At 35.1% G+C, this 13,929-nt stretch overlaps 1 protein-coding gene across 1 annotated transcript in view; it reads left to right on the top strand.

Moving 5' to 3' along the window:
* Positions 1–13,929, top strand: part of FAT1 (FAT atypical cadherin 1) — a 114,087-nt gene that overhangs the window by 32,230 nt on the left and 67,928 nt on the right. The window contains exon 2 of the mRNA XM_063077103.1: positions 9,190–9,504. Within this exon, the coding sequence (XP_062933173.1) occupies positions 9,190–9,504 (315 nt within the window). The remainder of the gene's footprint in view (positions 1–9,189; positions 9,505–13,929) is intronic.

Here is a 13,929-nt window from a genome sequence, read left to right as displayed (position 1 = left end):
TTTAAAAGATATCTAAATAGTGAAAAAACAAGATTGACATTTGTTACATAAAAAGCTTTTCCTTTAATCATTAATTTATGACCTAACCCTGGGCAATATAATTATAAATTTCCTAGGCCTAAAACTTTGTAAGTAGTTTCACGTATAAATACTTTTAAATGTTAACTATTGAAGCTGTCAGAATATCCACTATTACACATCTACTCAGATTAAATGGAACAAATAAGTAGTTGGAAATGAAAGTACACCTAAGATATAGAGGGTAAAATAAAACAAGAAGGTTCTACTAATAAAACTTTTAAAGGACTGCTGGTCCTGTTTTATTTGACTTTTTATTATGTGCATTTTAAATATAGATTTTAAACTTATTGTTATAGAAACTTACAGATTTTTTAAAAATTTTAGTTCATTGGATTGATTTTCTTTATTGTCCTCTGATCACCTTGTTTATTGTAGACCTTTTTTCTATATACATACACATATAATTGTGTGTGTGATTTTTATTTTTTTGTCAAACAGATCTAAATAGAACTCAGATCATATTTTATACACTTTTGTGCATATTTATATTTTCATTCAATTTGTGTATCACTGACATTCTTCCATGTAATTAATGCACACATCATCCTTTTTTTAAAGCTGTATAATAATGTACCATCATATATTAAACTAGTCCCCTTTCTCTCCTGATATGATGGAATGTGCTTCTCTACCCGGAGTTTCAAGTGTTGGGAAAACAGCAAAACCATTTTTTTTCCATCTGGCCACTTTATTTTTGCATTCCCTTGAAGTCACAATTTCTCTCGTGAAATTTGCAGGCTATGTTCATTTGCTCTTAAGCTTCCCTCCAATTGAAGGAAACCCAGAGACTGGAAACAATTACCGTGATTATCTGGAGCCAGATTCTTTTGGACTAAATCTCAGTTCCACCGCTAATGAACTATGTGACTTTGGGAAAATTGCTTACACTGTCTCAGTTTCCTTATCTGTGAAATAGGGTATGATCATACTTACTACCTACCTCTTAGGGTTGCTGTAAGAAGTAAATGAGTTAATGTATAAGAATAGCTTAAGATGGTATCTGATACATCATGAGTGCTATATATGTACATGCCATTATTATACTGTCGTTATTATCATCATCACTATCATCATCATCAGTTCAGTGAGTTTGTTCTCTTACCAAAGTATAAATGGCTTCTCCCAAAATGACACTCATAGCAAATCAATGGTTTTGAAAGACTGGGTCATGGTAATCAGTAACATGTCTTCAGTTAAACTGGAGAGATATAAATTATACATGATCTGTTGAACCGAGCAATACATTACTAGTATACTGCCTAGTAGTTTGCTTGGCACCTGAGGGATGCTCCTTAGTTGACTGATTTACTTATTTTGACTTATTTTTTATTATCAGAAGCATGGAATATTTGCCTTATTCGTGGTCTCAGTCAATTAAAAATTTACTTATTCATACATAGACACATAAATAGAACATTCTGTTTTTTAAAGTACTAGAATTTGTTTTTATTTCTCTGCCAAACATTAGTCTTTACATTTTTCTTATGTTTTATGATTACCAATGACAGTGAAGTAAATAGTAATATCTTGTATACTTCAGGTGAAAGGAAAGTATAAAATTTTTATTTTAGTACCAAGAGTATTTCTTCTCTATCATTCATTCCCTGATAAAGTGGGCTGAATGGCCATTTTAGAATCTTAAATGCCTTCAATTTAACACTCTTCTTTTTTTCATTTCTTCCTCTATTTTAGTAAACAACAGCACAGTTTTGTCAAGGAATGGAAGAGGCAGTCAAGAACATTAAATGTACATTTACACAACATATGTAAAATCTACTGTACTAATATTTTTAAAGGAATTCAATGGTTTTGATTTATTGGATAATATTGCTTGTCAGATTGGTATAGTTGTTCTAAAGAGGGGTTAAATTTAAGAAATTTTGCTTTTTATATCAAAAAACTCATCTTACAACTTTTCTTTGCATATTATTATTAGATAAAACAGGTAATAAATTTGTATACTTAGAAGTTAAAATACAAACAAATATAAAAATTTTAAATTAGGTTGTTGTTTAAAACTTTAACCCTAATGTATAATGTTATGTATGCATTAGGATCTCTCCAGGTATCATTGAGATGTGGAAATATTAACATTATCAGTCTAAATCTAGTGTTGAATGAAAATGATATAAAAACAAATAAGATTAAAATTTTTTTCACTTGAGAGAGGAAACAAATTAATCTATGTTATTATGAGCTCTGATAGTCATCCTTTTTAAAAAAATAGATTTACAGAAAAATTGAGCAGAAAACTAAAAAGAGTTCTCCTACAACCACCCACTCCCATCGTAGGCAGTTTTTTTTATTGTAGACATCTTACATTAGTATCATACATTTGTTACAATTAAAGAATCGATACTGATACATTCTTATTAACTAAAGTCCATAGTTTATCCTCTTTTACTTAGTTTTTACCTAATGTGCCTTCTTTGGTCCAGGATCCCATATTACATTTAATTGTCATGTTTCCTTAGGCTTCTCTTGGCTTCTCCACTTTCCTTGTTTTTAATGAGCATCTTTTTTTTTTTTTTCAATGCATGCTTACTAAGCTGCCAGTATTTACCAGGCCGTGAACAAAACAGATAAAAAATCTTTGCCCTCAAAAAGTTTGAATTCTAATAGTGAGCTTATAGTCTACTTTTAAAATCTAATTTTAAGGAAATAAGTTTTTTTCTTAATTTATAGTAAACTTAGAAGCTAAAATACAGATATGTAATTTTTGAATTAGGTTGTTATGTCTTTTAGCATGGTAATTCTGGGACTTCTGTCTTTTCCGTAATTAGCAGAAAAAATTGAATAACCATTTATAGATTAATTGCAGAAACACGGATATTGTATCTCTAGTGCATAGGCATTGCCTGTTCTTTTAAAGTTAGTATTGTTTTTATATTCACGAAAACGCTTATTTCCAATAGTTATTCTGTTTATGATAAGGGTATGGAATTGGAGAAAAGAGTAGTCAGTCCATTGTTGTCTGCAGAGAGAATATAATATCAAAAATTATATTTCACAGTTCAGTTTTTTTGTGATTGACTAAAGCAGCTTTTCATATATTGCTGCCTTAAGCCTGATTCTCGAAAAGTTAAAAAAAGTGTATGTGACATGGTATATCAGAAAGGAGAGTAAGGTTTGCAAATGTATGTTGCCAGGTTGTTGCTGATTAGAAGTATAAGTAGCTGAAGAATCAGAAATAACAAGGGTTTGTTGAAAAATTTGGCATTAAGTCTTGATAGTGAGCGGAGGCTTGCTAAACAAAGAAAATAGAAAAATTCTAGGAAGAAAGGTGCCCTGTGGCCATGGAAATTTGAATCAAATTAAATTTGGCAGATATCATAACTACCTAAAACTTCATTTTTGTCTTAAAAATTACTATGTTGAAAGCATCTTGTTCCACCTGTGTCAGCTGGAGGACATGCCAGCTTTTCCTGTTCAGGACGATATTCTCTTAACAGCAACATTAACCATCAATGGTGAATGTAACAATTAGTTATTCTTAGAAACCTTTATTTACTTTTTGACCATTTATTTGAGCAACTAATACTGTACCCTATAACCATTGAATAATCGGGTTATGGGAAGACAACATCAATACCTGTTTAATTAAATATATGAACATTAATGAATCCTTCTGGAAAGAAACTGTGTGTGTGTGTGCTGTGAGTTCTGTTTTCAACTACATTGGCCAAGTTCTTAAATGACATGTTTTTTTCTCCTTCAGCATAGTTCTTCTACCAAATGCATATTTAAAATCAGTTTCCATAGTGACATCTGGTGGTGATTTTGAAATTCTAGAGAGTATGTTTGGAATGATAAATATTTTTACCTAATAGCTCCCAATTTCCAGCTTTTTCAAGTTTTTCAGCTTATTAACAGCTTTTCCTGAATGTGTGTTTATTGTATTCCCAAAGGTGGAAAGCCAGGAGTTTATTACTTCTGTAATCCTTCATTACAGTGAAGGAGTGATTCCTGGTAACACTGCTGAGTGGTGCATATAACAGTCTTGTCAAAACTTGCCTCCTGTGCTCAAAATATGCATCATAGCATCATGCAGCAGCATCACTACGTGGTCTCTGCTTGTACACAGTAACCTCATGACACAAAGCATTGTTTTTCTCTATTATCTTTCTTACTGGCTTTAATACCTTCCAGTCTGGCTGGAGGGAGTTCTGTGGAAGGCCTGCGCTGCCACTTCGCTTCTTCCTCTTTGCAGAAGAGGGCTTACACATCTTCTGTTTCCGTACTGTTGTTGCTATCTCAGAAAGAAGAGCAGAGGTGGCTGAGAATTCGAAGACAGGTGGGAGGCCATAGAGAAGAGTATGCAGATGGAAGTATATATGTGCCCTAAAAGATGAGGTTATTGTTTTGAGTCTATGTAAAAGAAAAATATCTGTAAAATATTTTTTTGTTGGTTCCCCCCGCCGCCCTGGAAGAGAAGAGAATGTTTATAATTCATTGCACAAAAAAGTAACTACTGAAAGTTGACTGGTAGATGATTATGGATTAAGAGAAATAAGAGTGTGGATAGAGTTTTGAGAATGAACACAGTTATTTGATTCACATTCAGTGATGACTAGAAGTCTTTGGCTTTCTTTCTCTGTTAAGGTGCTGATTAAAAACCTTCACAATGGAAATTTGAAAATTTGTTTCTCTTTGTTGAATTAGGTAATTGCTAAAGTTACAGAAGAAATCGATCTATAATCTACAAATGCTAGTTGTGGCTTTAGGAAGAACTGGTAAAAGGAGGATGATAAAGTGGAAGAATGAGAACTTACAGTGACTTAGAATAAACACTGCTTGCTTCTATTAAGAATGTAGATAGATAGTATGTTGGTCATCTCAGAAACGAGGACTCTTGAAAAGAATGGTTTGGATTCTGATGAACCCCTGATTAAGGAGGTACCTCACTCTCTGGATTCTAAACTCTACCTGTTTAGCTTCCTAAAGGATAAGTCATTCCAACTTTCTTTAAAAAGAGAGAGAGAGTTGCAGCAGAGGATTTCTAAGGGGTTCCCAATCTGCAGTTCTTGACTTTGAGATGGTTAAGTCTATATCTCCTATTGGTCTTTCACATGAAAGAATCTTTCATGAGAATCTAGATTATCTGGACCTTTGATCTGCCTTAGGTTCAAGATGGGAAGTTTGAGGGCTTTGACCATGTGAACTCAGTGTAGTGCTTTTTGCCCACTTTAGAAATTTCTCTCTGGGTATCTTGTGGAGATGTATCGTGTGACTGAGTAGACAGATTAAAAGGCAGAAAACAAAATAAACTTGCATCCTTGTGGCTTCTTTCCACACACTTCATGCATATATGAAGGTTGCCTGCAGTTATTAGAATAATGCCTAGGCACTATACTCTGAAACACTGTGACCAAGCAGAGTACTAAAGTCCTCTCCTCGCCCTGTTGTCCTTTAGGCAATGAGGGTTCCCTTATTTTAATAGTTGAAAACTCCTTGTAGCCTTTTGTAATGGTAATATCCCCACGTGGTCCCCAGCACTCTTGGTGCTGCAGAGTGTCCCAGGACAGTGCTGTGGATAGTGATAACAATACAGCTTGAAGATGCTGAGATGGGAGTCAGACTGTCCAATTCAGATCTGGATTCCACCACTTATCTGTTGACTGTGGCCATGTTTCTTAATCATTCTAAGGTTTAAACGAATTGCTTAATTTATCTAACTTTATTTTTCCTTGTGTAAAGCTAGGATGGAAATCTTACAGCTTCTTTGTTATCAAAATGTTTTAATGCATATAAAGCACATAGTGAAGTAAACACTTGTTAAATGTTCTTATCATGAATTTGAGGATTTGGGTTAGAAGAGATTATTCAGTATGCCCACCTTTCCACTTGGCAGTCAAAATTCACTTTATTTTATAGTTCTCTAAAAGTTGTATTAAATAATTATGTTTGTTTTCTCTTTTACAAAGATATAATTATTAAAATACAACAAAACATAATTATCTTAGCCATTACTATATGTTATTATAAAAGAACACAGTTCATGAATTCATGAAATAGGAACATTGGCCATCTCATTAATATTTACTATTGCTGATTAATACGATCCTAGTTTTCTCCCATATTTGAATAAAGCCACTTTATTATGTCACTTTTAACCTTTACTTTAGTAATATCCAGAGATTATGTTGGACTCTGAAAATTCCCCTTCTAACTGTGGCTTGGGGTCATTGTAAAATGGATACGGCTGCTTCCGTAGTTGTGCAATTGATTGGGAGAGAGGAGCAGTTTCCCACAGAGGCCATCTCATCATTGTACACTACAGTCTGGACACTTACACACCAGACTAGAGATAGAACGTGATGGAAAATAGCTGTTTTTGTATGTGATTGTAAACCTCATAATATATTTCCATTTTATATTTCTTTTTCCTTCCGCCCTGAGACTGGAGAAATCTATTGTGTATAACGAGCATTTAATACAGTCATTTTGATACTGACATGTAAAACAAATGGATGAAATATGAAGTTTGACTTGTCTTTTCCAAGTTATCACATTAGGTTTTGTTACTCCACTTTTGTCATACTGACAATAGGACTGACAGGGAATTTTGCTGACACTGAATTAGAGATGTGTGGTGTCTGAACTCCAGCTCTGCCGTTTGCTATGACCCTAGGAAAGTTCCTGTCTTTCCAAATCTGAGTTTTTCATTAGTGAAATGGGGATAATAGTATCACATGTGTAGGCAGGTTGGTTATAAAAGTTAAATAAGATAATGGGCCGGCCCCGTGGCTTACTCGGGAGAGTGCGGTGCTGGTAGCGCCAAGGCTGTGGGTTTGGATCCTATATAGGGATGGCCGGTGCGCTCACTGGCTGAGCGTGGTGCAGACCACACCATGCCGAGGGTTGCGATCCCCTTACCAGTCAAAAAAAAAAAAAGAAGTTAAATAAGATAATGCATGTAATGGTAGTTACGTGCCTGGCATATAGTAAACACTGAGCAAATTGATTCTATAATTATCATGGTTTTTAAATGCCTATAAATCACATTTAGGGAGGCACAGTTTTAAATAGTGACTAGCAGAATGGATTGTTTGAGGATTAGAACCAAAAAAGAGGTAAATAAAAGCACCATGTAACCTGTCCTTTTGAAATTTTCTAGTAATATTTCACCTGTCAAATGAGTTTTATTTTAATGAAGTAGCAGAACACAAGAGGAGCACATGTATACTCATTTTGTTAATATGTAATCCTTGTAGGGAGAACCTTCTGTTTTCTTCCCACTCTCTTTGTGTCAGTTGATGGGCGTGATGAATAAGAGAAACTGGAAAAGATTATTCTTCCAGACTACAAGCAGATACAATTGTACTAATTTAGTGAATGGGTTGAGTATGTGTAGATTATATTTGGACTTGAGAAAAAAGGGAGACATCTTTGAGTTTTTCCTCAGTTGTCTGCTGCAAAGAGAAACCAGTTAGTTCCTTTTTATTTAGTTCTAAGGATTCATTCTATACTTCTAGAAGTTGTAGTATAGATCCTTTTCAAGGGTTCAGTAAGAATTAATGAAGCAATAGTAAAAAATTATAGTGCTTCTGAATGGCAATACAGATTCATTTTATGATGATTTATTTCACATTTTATTATCTAGTTTACTTTTCTATTTTTAAGTTGTGAGCCCTTTTGGGAGTGTTAGGTGTGATTGTTTTACATTCAGAATAAATGAGTTTTCTGATATTAACATCCTAAACACAAGCAAATATTTGAATTTAAGTAATGATCAAAAATATGAAATACAGATTTAGTTTTGATTGAGATAAATACTGTTTCATTGCTGAGCATAGATGACATTGGTATTTGTTATTTTTCTCACAGTATTTTGCATCAAATGAGAAACTTCAGTGATTCTAGAGTTGTAGGATTCCCAAAGTCAAAACTGGACCATGGTGTTGTACACGAAAAGTATCATTAGTTCAGAGTCATCAATTCATGAGAAAAAAACGCAATAATAAGTTTTGGAAGCCAAAGGGCAAGATTACACCATTGAATAAAAAAGTGGGATTTTCCAAAGAGAAATGGGTATTTCCACTTTTAATCTTCCTGAGAAGAGGTTAATCTGGGATTAAGTAAGATTTTAACTGGTTTCAGTGGCTGGGACAAAATATTATCGATACTCTAACCCTCTTCTTTGTGATCATATAACTCTATCACTTGCCAGTTTAACTTAATAGGACATGTGTCCTACTTTAGGTCCCAATTGAGAACTTTTCTGTACCAACCTCTACTTACATGTTTCATCCATTCATCTAATAAGCAATTATTGTGCTTTGTGTAAGGTCTTGGGGTACTGGTATTTGAGAATGATGTAGCCTCTGCACTTTTGGAATTGATACTGTATTTGGAGAATTTATATGTTTTAGCACACTGGTTGTTTTCCCATTTGCTTAAGGTGATTAAAGGAAGCAGAAGGCCTTCAGCACACAAAAGGCCTTAGTAGTCCCTTATTCTGGACTTTGAATGGAGATAGTCTCTTAGCCACTGTAAAAAAAAAAAAAAAAAGGGAGGGGTGGATATATAGAATAAGATGTCTTGAGGATTGTTGCTTCTGGAATACAATGTGGGGAGCGTGGAGCACTAGACTATGGGGACTCAGATCTGGGCCATGGCTCTGGTTTTGTCCCTAGCTTCCTGATTAACCTCTAGGAAAGTCAACAAATCTCAACCAGTTATAAATTTCTTATTTGGAAAAATTAGGTATTGGGCCGTTAGATGATCTCTTAGTACCCATCTCATTGAATTATTTTGAATCTTAAATGAGATAATACAAGTATTTTTAAAGTGTTCCATATAGTACCTGACACCTAATTGTAATGATAACAAGTACTTTCACATTCTGTATTATGTACCAAGTATTGTTCTAATCATTATGTTTATTAGTTAATTTAATCAACCTATGCAGAACATTCTGTTATCTCCATTTTCTAGGAAAGGTAAGTGAGGCACAGAAAGGTTAGATAACTTGCTCAAGATCACACAACTGGTAAATGACAAATAAGCCCTCATTAAGTCAGAGTCATTATTAGGTTGACATTTCCTCAAAGTGGCAATTGCCGTTGTTCTCGACATGCTACTTTATGTTTTCTTCTTTCTCTCTAGGTGTCATAGAGACTTCAGATCAACTGGACCGTGAGTCGACCTCCCATTACTGGCTAACAGTCTATGCAACCGATCGGGGTGTTGTGCCTCTTTCATCATTTATAGAGATCTACATAGAAGTTGAGGATGTCAATGACAATGCACCACTGACATCAGAGCCTGTTTATTATCCAGAAATCATGGAAAATTCTCCCAAGGATATATCTGTGGTCCAAATTGAGGCATTTGACCCAGATTCTAGCTCTAATGACAAGCTGATATACAAAATTACAAGTGGAAATCCACAAGGATTCTTTTCAATACATCCTAAAACAGGTATGTGCTAATACTATTATATGAACTGTTCATGCTTATACTCTCTTGATAGGGGTAAAATTAAGAATTAGCATTTATCTCTTACATCCTTTTTCTTTAGTTTTTGATGAATTATGTTCCTTTTGAGTTACTCAAAACAAACTTTTATCTTCAGGTGAAAATTTAGTCCAACTATGTTTTTTTTTCCTTTGAATTTGCTTTTATGAAGCTGTTTTACAATTTTGCTCTTTAGTAGAGTCTCACTTCCAGGTTAAAAAGCAAATATTGTTACTTAAGTAAAACTCTTAAATTAGTGATATATCTTAAGCTTACAGCACATTCCACTGCTGCTAAGAATTAGAATTTTCTTAACTCGGCTTTTTGTAAAGAATATCAAAAGAGTTTATTTCACAGTTCACTGGTTTTTTAATGTTTTAAATTTTTCCCATAGAGCAGTGCTCTATCTTTGCAGGTCATGGGGGATCAGGAATAAGCATTTTCAGATTGTGGGTAGTTACTTTCTTGAGCTAATACCTCAAACCTTTTCATTCTAACTTTTTTCTCCTCTCCGTGTCTGTGACTCCCTCCTTCCAAGAAGATAGCTTCTTCACCCACAAATTCTTTTACAAAATTCTTATAAACTTCTAATCTTTGCTCTTTTACATTTGACAGTGTATTCTATCTTATTCTTAGTTTTTAATGTCTTATGTATTATTTCACACACAACAAAAATGTTCAACCTAGCTATCATTTGGGTAGTGAAAACTTAGCTCTCGTTTGTGCAAGAAAACTTCACATGTGGAGTTAGTACAGTTTGATTTATTGATCAGAGTTAAAATAAGAACCACCATATGACATTAAGAGGACAGTTTATTTGTGGGAAAATAAAACTGCTTATCATTCAGATTATCAACCTTAAACAAAGATGTTGTGCAGTTATTCCATACTTATTGGTAGAATCTAATTAACAGAAAATTCTGAGGAGGGATATCTATTTAATACTTTATATAACTCTATCATGTGTTTGGTTATTACACCTTACCCTTATTCTAGGATAATTATCTTGCTCAGTTACTGGATTGTTTATTTGACATGTCAGGGAAATAATACACAAAAATCAAAATTAAGGAAGAATACTCAGCTTCCTTACCAGTCTTTGTTATCCCTTTTTTTGCAACATTCTTATTTTCTAATTTCTTTTGTTGAACTTAAGAGGAAGCAATTATTAAGGTGGAAAGAAGCTGGAGTTTAGGATGTATAGTAAATGCCCATAGAAAGATACCTGATAGAAATCTTACATGTATATAGTATTTTGTTTCTTGAAAAGTATGTTAAAATGTTAGTTTTTAAACCTCTTATCAGCATATTTCAACCTGACATTTACAATGACTGTCTTTCGTGATTGTTAAAAGTAAACAGCATGGTGCTATTAACACTGAGGTCAAGGGCCAGCCACCAGAAACAAACAAAAATAAACATAAGGTCAAGATTTATTTGGAATGTATTAGCATTTTCTTTTTGCTTTGAGACAATTATACTCTCGCCCTTTAGACAGATTTTGATGTGTTCCTCTGATGGAGAAAGGAGGAGGGTTTGGATTCTTATTGATAATTAAGGGTGATTGAGCCTTATAAAAATTTGTATAGGAGAAAAATTTACAAAATATGAGAGTTTTTTCTTTTAGATGTATTGGGGGTGTCTGGCTATGATAAGGGCTACTGCGAGGCTAAGGCAAAGGCTGATGTCACTTATCCTGCTCACAGCGCCAATTGTCTAGCTCTTAATCCTGTTCGTGATACCAATTGTAAAGCTAGGCATCCACGCTGGTTGTCGCAGCTCTTTTACCTGCTGGTAATCCTGCACCAACTGCGCCAGTGGTTGAGCTAGAGCTGGGTCTGGAGCTCCCAGACCCCTCAAGTCACAAACCCTTCACACACCAGGCTGGATCACCAGACCTCTTCACGCAAGTCCATATGCTAGGCAACCAGCCACATGGTCCTTGGAAGCTGCAGGTCTGGAAAAAACATGGCCATGCAGGGTGGGCGCTGTAGGCAGTAAAAACCAGCCATAGTGGCGCCACCTTGCAGGCACACTTACTCCATCCACACACAATGTTTATGGAACCACCCTGAACCGGCTCTGAGGCAAAGGGAACCTGACCAGATTGTTCCATTTTCCCAACAGGGGGTATGGTGCAGGACCCTGAGCCCAAGAAAAAGGTTTGGAATTAAGACAAGAACATGCCAAACTTGAAACAGCCTCTGTAAATGATTAATAACATGCTTGGTTTAGCATTGTGGTTGCATACTGTTTTTACTGCACAAGTGGTCACTGAGTGTACCCTCTTTTTTGTGAAATAAAGCAAAAGAGAACTAACAGCTAAGAAATGAGAAGGTGTTGTCAGGTATAAAAGAAGAAGGTTAGTTCATAAGAATTTTGGAGGAGGATTTCAGAGTCCAGAAGGTGTGCCTGGAACCAGGGGGTGGTCACAGTCCTTGAGAGAGAGGAAGAGAGAGAAATCTAGAAGTGAAAGCCTTGATGTAGTGATTCAAGAACATAATTATTCCTATTTTAAAATTGTTTGATGAATTAAACTTTAAAAAATGCTTTCATATTCTTATTTCTTCTGTCTGTCTTTTAGATTAGATTGAGTCCTCTGTGAAGACTAGCGAGCAATAAATGTCCTTTCGAATATTTGAGCAGATACTGTAGGTCTGTGTATGATATATATTTGAAGAAGAGGAGAAAGAAACTTAAGGGTATTAGATTAGAGTTAGTGTGAAGAGCCTTGAAACCTTGGTTATGCCTGAGCCTCTGAAATGGTGCTATCACTGCTGTGGTGTTATGTCTTGGTGTAGAAACAAGATTAAATGTGGCATTGCCACTCCCTTTTAAATCTCTCTTATTCTGACAACTCAAGAAAAGATGTCTGCAGAGACTTTTGCACTCTTCCTTATCTTCAGCAGGTAAAAATCTCTTCCTGGAGTCTACAACTAGCTCCCAACCCTTGGGTGGGAAGCACGTGCATCTTGCTGGCAGCACAACTGGAGAAAATTATTAGGGTTTGCAAAGAGGTTTTATTTATTTATGAATCGAAGGCAGATAATAGTGGAGAATAACTATAGTTAGTAAACAGGAATATTTGTTATGAAGTATATTATAAACCATATGGTTAAGTCTATAAAGATAAAGAAATAACCATATTTTTGTGTGGGCATTATTAAAGAATGTAGTAAATATAGTTTCATAAGATCTGTCTCTAGATGATTTTGTTCCCCTAACTCGGCAGAAAATTTGGACATAGTTCAAAGGGTACATGACCATCTTCCTCAAAACTTTTAAAGCAAATTTCTTTTTAATAGGTAAGTCAGTATTATGGGGGACTTGATTGTGGAGGCTGATGAAAGGCAGTCTAGTAAAGAAGGTTCTTGTGATTTACTGACCCATAACACCACCTGGAGACCCTAAATCATGTTACTTAATAATTAACAGGTGAGTGAGAAAAATCACTGGGCTGGAAATCAAGAGCTCTGGGCCATAGTGAGGTTTTACCTCTGGGATCTAGGGGAAAACTGGCTTCCAGGTCCTTACACATTGTCATTAGTGATGAGTGTTTTTGCACTCTGTTAAGACTGTGTATGCAGAGTGGGGGGCACCCAGAGTCATTCACGGGATAGTGCCTCTTCCACTTGCGTGTGTCACAGATGATGTATTAATTTGTATGTAAGACAACCAGGATTTTAGTAGATTGATGAATTTCTGCATCTTCTTTGGATAAATAAATTTGATACAATATAGTAGGTGTACTTTTTCTTAGCGGTAAAGATAAATTTGGGACCCTGCTAATTATTATATATCCAGCAGACTAGAGAAAACCTGAATTCATCATTCAAAGGATTTGTTTGTGCATCAGATTTTACTGACCTTCTCTGTGTACAGCACCCTAAGAGTTGCTTTGCAAGTTTGCAGTGCGCAAAAGTGAGATAGCAGAGAGAGAGAAACAAGTGGGTATAAGAGTGTGGCACAGGCTGTACTAAACAGGTCTGGAGGAAGTGAGAAACAGACCCACATGGTGGGTATAATTAGGAAGTGAGGCCCCTGGGAAAAAGTAATTGGGCTGATTTTGAAGGTGGTAAAATAGATTGATGGAGAAGAGATAGTGGATGTTTGTCATGTGAGAGGACAATTTGAAGGAATAGTAAGTATTAAAGATCAAGATATAAAGTTAGATGAGTGTATGGGAGATGACTACATTCAGTGGAAAACCTTGAATACCAGAATAAGGGTTAAAGATAGTATTTATGTTGTTCTTATAAACAATGACCTATTTTTGAGAGTCTACATGCAGTCCCTTGGAACATTTTGTATAAGCTTAAACCAAATGACCTCACTAAAAGTCAGTTTGGAAAGAAGGAAAACATCTTCTCAATACCTTTTTTCCCTTTT

Source organism: Cynocephalus volans, chromosome 13 (genome assembly GCF_027409185.1).
Source record: "Cynocephalus volans isolate mCynVol1 chromosome 13, mCynVol1.pri, whole genome shotgun sequence".
NCBI lineage: Eukaryota > Metazoa > Chordata > Mammalia > Dermoptera > Cynocephalidae > Cynocephalus > Cynocephalus volans.
Note: the sequence above shows the minus strand (reverse complement) of the source record. Positions and strands in the feature narration are given on the sequence as shown.